Source organism: Pteropus alecto, unplaced genomic scaffold (genome assembly GCF_000325575.1).
Source record: "Pteropus alecto unplaced genomic scaffold, ASM32557v1 scaffold24, whole genome shotgun sequence".
Taxonomy (NCBI): Eukaryota; Metazoa; Chordata; class Mammalia; order Chiroptera; family Pteropodidae; genus Pteropus; species Pteropus alecto.
The window spans coordinates 1,990,012-1,998,035 of NW_006439192.1; the positions used below are offsets into that span (position 1 = coordinate 1,990,012).

The 8,024-nt window shown below is 51.6% G+C and overlaps 1 protein-coding gene across 6 annotated transcripts in view; it reads left to right on the plus strand.

Annotated features, from left to right (window-relative positions):
* The window catches only part of ANK1 (ankyrin 1), a 187,965-nt gene extending 179,947 nt beyond the window's left edge, over positions 1–8,018 (plus strand). For all 6 annotated transcript variants that reach the window (XM_025049978.1, XM_025049979.1, XM_025049980.1 and 3 more), the window contains one exon: positions 5,552–8,018. In XM_025049978.1, the coding sequence (XP_024905746.1) occupies positions 5,552–5,578 (27 nt within the window). In that variant the 3' untranslated portion in view covers positions 5,579–8,018. The remainder of the gene's footprint in view (positions 1–5,551) is intronic.
* Positions 8,019–8,024: the final 6 nt, after the last annotated feature.

The window sequence follows — 8,024 nt, forward strand, 5'->3', positions numbered from 1 at the left end:
ACAAGTCAGGAGCTGTCAGACCTTGGTGCATGGCTTGTGTGAGCATGGGGCATTGCGGCCGAGGAGCTGGGTGTGCGGTGATGTGCGGTGAAAGGGGGCCATGAAGACGCAGCGGCGAAGGCTGTCCAACGAGCTGTGCGGTGCTGGGGGCTTCAGCGGCCAGCTCTGACCTCGTCCTCCCTGAGGGATCCTGTACTGAGCTGCCCCGAGGCTCTTCACTGTGCCCAGCTCGGGGCAGCTGAGCATGGGGCATTGCGGCCGAGGAGCTGGGTGTGCGGTGATGTGCGGTGAAAGGGGGCCATGAAGACGCAGCGGCGAAGGCTGTCCAACGAGCTGTGCGGTGCTGGGGGCTTCAGCGGCCAGCTCTGACCTCGTCCTCCCTGAGGGATCCTGTACTGAGCTGCCCCGAGGCTCTTCACTGTGCCCAGCTCGGGGCAGCTCAGTACAGGATGCATCGGGGTGGGAGTCGGCAGGAAGCGAGGAAGCACTGTGTCCCCAGCGCTGCACTAACTGGGTTGTTGCCATTTAAACCCCCCAGGGCCTGGCTCTGGGCCCCACGGCAAGCCTGCTCCAGCTTTCTGCATTTGGCAAAAAGCAGGGCCACTGCCTTTGCTCCCGAGCCATCACAAGTGCTGACTCTGGGCTTCCCGACATACCTCAGCACTTGGGTGAAAAAGAGGACTGGTAGATCCAGTTAAAGGATAAAATTAGACCTGACTCCTCAGCAGCTTAAGGAGGTCACAGTATTAACCCTGGCACTGCCAGGGGGGGTCCCACCAGGCTGCCAGTTTAGGAGACTAGCTGTGATCAGTTCTGGAAATAATCCAAAGGTGCAAATAATTTGAAAAAGCAGAGTGGATGCAAAAGTACACTCTTATGTCTTATTTTCCTTATGGTGGCAGCAGCAGCAGGGGCTTTAAATTTCAGCTACTGTTTGGCTTGGGTTCTACTGATATTTCTGAAAAAGAGAGAGGCAGCCCAGAAGCCAGGCTGTGGGGGAGGGTGGAATCTAGGATTTTTTTTGTTTTAATTTTCTGGAGATGGTCTATCTGCAGAGTGGCTACACCCCCCACAGGTTATGTGTGTCCAGACTGTGGAGCATGGTGTCAGGAACACAGAGCATCCTGGCTCCAGCACCTAGGGCTTCTGCCAAGAAAAGGCCAGGGCGGGGACAGCGGTAAGGGAGCCAGCGTAGGGGCAGGCACCTGCCTAGGTCCCAAAGAGCCTGGCAGGTGGCCTGCAGTGCTCTACCCTCCCAGCAAGACAAACTACAGAGATAATGGTGAATGGGGCGGAAGGGCTCTCTGGTATTTAGTACTTACGACTACCCACTTGCAAGCATGTACAGTCAGCTCTCATTGTTTGTGGTTTCCACACTTGCAAATTCTCTTACTAATTCACATTTGTTTTAACACCAGCACTCACAGCACTTTCATGGTCATCAACGGGCATGTGCACATTGGTAAAAAGTCTGAGTCGCCCTGTGTGTACATTCTCAGCTGAGGTCAAACAAGTCCATTTAATGCCACTTTTTGTTGTTGTTGTTGTTGTTTTGTTTGCATTTTGGGGGCTATTTGTTGGTGATTTTGTTGTTTCTCCACGACCAGAGCTGAGGAGTTGTCTAGTGTTTCTAAGTCCAGGAAGGCTATGAAGTGCCTTATGAAGAAAATATGTGTTCCATATGCCTCCTTCAGGCATGAGTTAGAGTGCTGTTGGCCATGAGTTCTATGTTAATGAAGCAACAATACGTATATTAAAAAAGGTATCTTTAAACAGAAACACACATAAAACAAGGTTATATATTCATTGGATGACAAAAATGTGAACAGAAGCTCGCGGGAGCTTAATGCTGTATTTTCCTGAGGAGAAAAGGTTCAGTATTGCCTAGTTCGGTGTTCATGGCGACTTTGGAATGCTCCTGCAGATAATGGGAATTGACCGTGTATGTTTCAGAGAGGGTGAAAGCTGGGGTGTGGGAGTCTAGATTCAAGGCCTGGCTCCTCCGATTTGCAGGTCGTATTACCTTACACGAGTCATTTAATTGTCCTGAGCTTCTGTCTCAAGGGGGGATAAGAATAGTACCTTCTGAATGTGTGTTACACTTCAATAAAAAGATTTAAAAATAATCATGTTAGCCATGAGAGCAGCTGTGAAGAGTAAAGGAAAACATACGTATCCTAGCTTTCAACTAACCGTGGATCTTATGCGCAATGTGACGAGGGCAAGTCAATTGACCTCTCGAAGCCTCAAGTTCCTTAACCGTAAAATAGCAATGAGGACAATTTTTTCCTTGCAGGGTGTTTGTGGCGATCGATGAGTTTATCTCTGTGAAAGAGCTTTATAAATTGTCAAGTTCTAATCCACTGTTTCTCAAAGCATCCTCCGCATCCCTGTATCTAGATCATCCAAGAGTTTGGTTAAAGTGCAGATTCCTGGTCCCTGCCCCAGACCTAAATTAAAATTCTGGAACTCAGGCTTCTGCATTGAGCTCCTCAAGTGATTGTTATGCATATGGAGGTGTGAGTTATGATGACTGATTTTGGTTTTCCCTTACAAACCTCCTAGACGTGACATGGCACAGTTGTAGACTTTATATTTAAAAGGCGAGCTGAAAGGAATGACGGTTATAGTTTGTTCAGAGATACGGAACACCCCCAAAGGACAGGATACCCCCATCCCAGGTGAGGGCTGAAAAGACCCCAATCACTCATCCTGATGCCCCACAGTCATTCCCACCTTGGGAAAGATTTTTGCATTTAAGGCCTTGGTTGGGGGAGGGGTGCTTTCTGATAGTTTTTAAGAAGTTAGAAAACTGCTGTTTAGTCAAGGCCTGATTGGGGAAGACAGTTGCAGCTAATGGGTTTTGCCTTGTGCCCAAGTATTTAGATCCAGGAATTAGGGTTTCAGTGCTCCTAGAGCGACAGCATGGAGCAAGGCAGCTGGAGGGCTGGGGGCAGGGACAGCCCAGCAGCCCTCTGGGTTAGTAGGAGCTGGGGCAGGGCATGCGTTCTTGGCAGTCTTCTGCATCTATGTGGCTCTGCCTTCTGGGACTCTCAGAAAGCTGCAGCATGAAAGGCTGCTGGCGGTTTTTATTGTTTTTCTTTTTAAGAGACACTTTCCATTCAGACACTGTGGTTTTAAGACTTGTGTTAGCTCTGACAACAGAATATTTTAATAAGTTTAAAACTTAATTAATTAGTCATCTCAACGGGAAGGAGAAGGGATGCAAGGGGTCATGTTTTATTTGGCTGTTTTACATTATAGTCCACCCTAACTCCCTAAACATTGCAAGTGTATTGGAGCCTCAGGCTGGGGAGAGGAGAGAGCCACAGACACTGGGTAGGGGTTGGTAACAGGTGGGACAGCAGAGAGAAATGAAAGGAGAAAAAGAATCTCACCAGCACAGTCATTAGGAGTGGCAAAGAGCTATATTCTAAGCTCTTTTTTGGGTGAGACCTTTGTTGAGCGGCATCCAGGAGCAGAGGGGCAGGATGGCAGAAGATACTGGATGGAGCCAGGAGATTTGCATTCTAGTCCTGCCCCTGCTGCTGCCTAGGTGTTCCCACTGGACCTGGCATTGCTCCTCCTGGAGTCTCCGTTTACCCAAAGATGAAATGACCAGTTGCCATAGAATGATCTCGTAGCCTTGAACTTTCTTCTCTGCTCCGTTCCTGGCCACAGAAGTGGGTAGGAGATTGTAGCCTGTCTTCCCCCAGACTCAAGATTTTATAAGGTCTCTCATTCGAGGCATGCTTAATGCTGGGGTAGGCGGTGTGGGGCCCGTCAGCGAAGGCCCACTCCTAGCTCTAGCCCTCAGAGAGTTTATACTGCAGCCAGGGGAAGAGTGCAGACATGAAAAAGGAGAGACAGGTCAAAGATAGTGGCATTTCCAAAGAGCCCAGTTATAGTCACATTCACATACTGCTCACGGTCCTAAGCACTTTGCATATCGTTAGCTCTTTTAAACATCACAACAATCTAATGAGATGCATCCTCTTATTGCCCTTGTTTTACAGCACAGGAAACTGAGTCACAAAGAGCGTAAGTAACTTGATCAAGGTCACGCAGCAAGAAATTGGCAGAGACAGGATATGAACTCAGGCAATCTGGCTTCAGAGTTCAGGCTCTTAACCTCTACACTCTGTGTATGCTCTAAATAAAAGGTAGTCACAGAGGGGAAGAGCTTCCAGAGTTGTGAGGAGACACAGGTGTGAGCTGGAGTTTTCAGGACAACTTCGTGGAGGAGAGGTCTTGAGGGTGGTGGGCAGAATTTTAGCAGAGAGGAGATTGGATGGCGTCCTTGATAGAAGAGCCACAAATGAAGGCAGGGAGCAGGTGGGCACTGGGAGCAGGTGGAAGTTCGGAAGGCAGTGAAGGAACAGTCTTGCCCTCCTAGGTGACAGCTTCAAGCCATGGCAGTAGAAGGCTTGCTTTTTTGTTTTACCCCTGCCTCCGGCAAGGGGCTTAGCACTACCCTCCCATCCCTGGAGAACCACTCAGACAGAATGAGTTTACCTTGATCATCCCTAGCTTCCTCCCCAATCCTGTCCCAATAGGGCCCAAGACAGCTCCCTGTCGAGACAGCTCTGCCTTAGAATGGGTTTCTGCTTTTCCACGTCACTTCCTGCCCCACCCAGGAGATTGCCAACTCCTGTCCTCCTTTTCCCCATCTGCCCCAAGGTCCCTACAGACAGAACCCCGAGTGGCTGGTCTTGGAAACATGGAGTTTCACCCATGTTAGAGGATGAGGCACCGTGAGGTGTCAGGAGTAATGTCTTGCTGTGAATCCCGGGCTGCAGAATTTGGAACTGATGCTGCAGGCAAAGCATTGTCTTCCACCCTAAGATATACAATATCCTAGAGAGAATGCACCCGTCTTCCAAAGATCTCTTGGCCACAGGAGGTTGTCCATCCACAGGGCATGGGAAGAGGAGCTAGAGGCACCTGACAGTAAGAGCTGTGGACCAGAGCTAAAGAGGCTCTGTTGTCCCTTGAAGCCACGAGCTCCCGAGGCAGTGACCATGTCTCTCCATTCCAGTGATCTCAGGGCTGGCACATAGCAGACATCAGTGCATGTTGACTGAACTGAACTGAGAAAGAGAAGGGTACCGCTGCCTAGCCTAGCCCCTCTCTTGGCACAAGCCCTGGCTCATGAACATGGCCCCTTTTATAGGTACAAGACCTACTCATGGGGATTTCCGCCCAGGTGACTTCATAGGTGTGGGAACCCCTTGCCTCCTTTCTGAGGCACAGAGCACCTACACAGGAGGGTTTTCTGGGGTGCTCATCCACTTGGCAAGGAACCAGTGTAGGCCAGGGCTGCCACCTCAGAAGCAGCCTCTAGGTTGGGGAGTAGAAGGATGGCTGGTATTTCAGGAAGGTCAGGGGCTCTGAGCTCAATGCCTTTCAGTTCATCACCTTGCTTGGGGAGGCTGCTTTTTCTGAATCAGACCCTGACTGAAAAACCAGCACAAAACTCAGTATTTGGGGTTTTTGCTGGGAGTTGCACCTTTAAAGTCTAAGTGTCTCCTTCTCTCTTTGTGTCCTTCAGGATCACACCTCGACACCCAACCCTTGAACTCCACACACTCTGCCATGCACACAGGAGGAGAGCTGGACCGGAGGGCTGCACAAGTAGCGCACATGTTCCTCTAGGCTAACGGCATGATCTCCGTAAGGGACTTCCTTTAGTCTCCTATTCGCATGAACGACTGACTGTAGACGCATGACCTACAGTCTTCAATCCTGCCTCTAGCGATGGATGGATCTCTGTCGGGAATCAAGACAAAAGCAGCAAGAAGGGGGGAGAGAGAGAGGGGGAGAGGAAACAAACGCGAGAGCGCATGAACGCAGAAGTAACAAGGGCTCTTTGTGGCTGGGGATGATATATTTTTTTAAATCATTTTAATTTTGACTTGTTACAGGGTACTTATTTTTTCAGCCTCATCTGTAAGAAATCTATGTGGGCTTCCTGGAAAGAAAAAAAAAAAATGAGAACCAGGCATGAAATCAGTTCAGCACCTCTTAATCCCATGTCCTCACCCGCCAGCCTTTCCCATCCCCACACACCTCTACTCCATTTGTGACAGTCCTCTTCCCCTCCCCAATGGATGGCTCCCCCCAGAATGCTCTACATGACATTCAGGACACACACACACACACACACACACACACACACACACACCCTCTCCCCTCAACTCAGTATACACACAGATTTTACTGTGATGTCCGAAGCTGTATAGAACCTCCTGTGGATAAACCGGAATTTTTTTATGTTGTCTCTCTTTGCCAGTTTCAGTATTAATCATCTTCCAATGGAAAATCATTACCTTTAGAGTATATTCGGGGTTCCTTGTGTTAGGGACTTAAGAATCTGAGGTGAGGACCCCAGGCTTAGTTGTAGGGCTCAAAGGGAGCCAGTGCCCCATCTGAAAGGGTCTTCTCTCTCAGATGGTGGCTGTCCCAGGATTGCACCAGCATGTTCAATAGAGAAGAGGTTTTCTATATCTTCAAGCACTTATATCATAGTCTGTGTTCAAAGTGTAAACTGTACAGTAATCAGCCATGTGTATATGAAATATAATAAATACTATGCAAACCAATAGAAACACTTTAGCAGTATGTGCAAAGCACTAACAGCTCAGCTCCTGAGGACTTCTCCAGGCTGCGGGAGAAGGAGCTACAGCCTGTCTTTCAGTGAAAGAGGAAGGGAGTAGGGCTGGTGAATGTAACTGCGGGTTGTCAGAAGTCAGCCACCACCCCCAAGGTCTCCCAGAGCGAACTTGGTGCTCTAAATCCTGGCAGCCCACAGGATGGGGGGCCTACGCTGGGCAGTCTCAGCGCCCCCACTCTGACCAAGCCCTTCTACCGCCTGAAGAGGCGGGGGAGGGGCCCACTCCTGACCACACTCCCAGGGGAGGGAGAGCCGGAGGAGGAGAGAGCAGCTGACCACTGGAAGCCCTGGGCTAGGAAGCAGACTCCCCCCTAGGCCAGGCCGTCCCCGCCCCCTAATCAAGGCAGGAAGGAATCAGACAGCTGGCTGTTCCTCGCCTCGGTGCCACCAAGGAAGAGCCTTAAAGTTACACTAGAGCCTCCGGCAGAGGGAGGCCCGAATCAGCACAATCCCGCCCCGCCCCGCGCGGCGGGCGTCCTCCAGGGTCAGAGAGAGACTGCAGGCTCTGCTGGCTGCCACAGAGCCACTGTTCGTGGATGTCCAGTCACCTTCCTCCCTGCTGCTCTTCTGACTTGTCTTCAGAACACATTCACACCTTCCAAGTAGCACAGAAGCTCCCTCAGTGTCAGAGCCCCACGGCCTTGGTGCCTGTCGCCGGCCGCACAGGTCCCGGCGGAGAGGGGCAGCCGGGCAGCCGAGCGGAGGAGGGGACCAGGCGCCGCGGAGACCCCGCCGGCCCCGCAGAGGCGCTCCTTTGGGTCCGGGCGGTTTCGCTTTTGCTTTCAGAGGCAGGGGCAGGCCGGGGAGAGGAAGGCCAAGCTCGCGGCCTCAGGGCCCCAGGGCTGCACCCAGGCAAGCGCAGCCTCTGCCTTCCCAATCGGGCAGGAGCGCAGGGCTTCTCCGCAACAGGCGATGCGGCTCGTCTGGAGCGCGCGCCGGTCCCCGGGCCCAAGGAAGACAGGCGCAGGTCCCGCCTCCCGCCTCGGTCCTGTACCTTCCTGTCCCAGGCCGCCGCTGCAGCCGCTCCCAGTAGCCCCTCGTAGCGCCCCGCGCGGGCCCGCGGGCCCAGGCTATGCTTTGGCACCTTCTGCTCCGTCCGGCATGGCTGCTTGGCCCGGTAGCCCCGGGCCCTTGGCGGCATGGCTGCTCGCTCTGGTTGCTAGTAGGAGCTGTTAAGGGAGGAGTCTGGGGTCTCCACACGATGCCTAGAGAATGCTGCAGTCTGCACATTAGACGCTTTTTAGAAGTTTTGGAATTACCTTGATTTTTCTAATTGTTATGAAAATGAATCTTTTCTTGACTCCCACATGCTCTGTAATTGGGAGAGAATCCCCCCTGCCCACTCTGATGT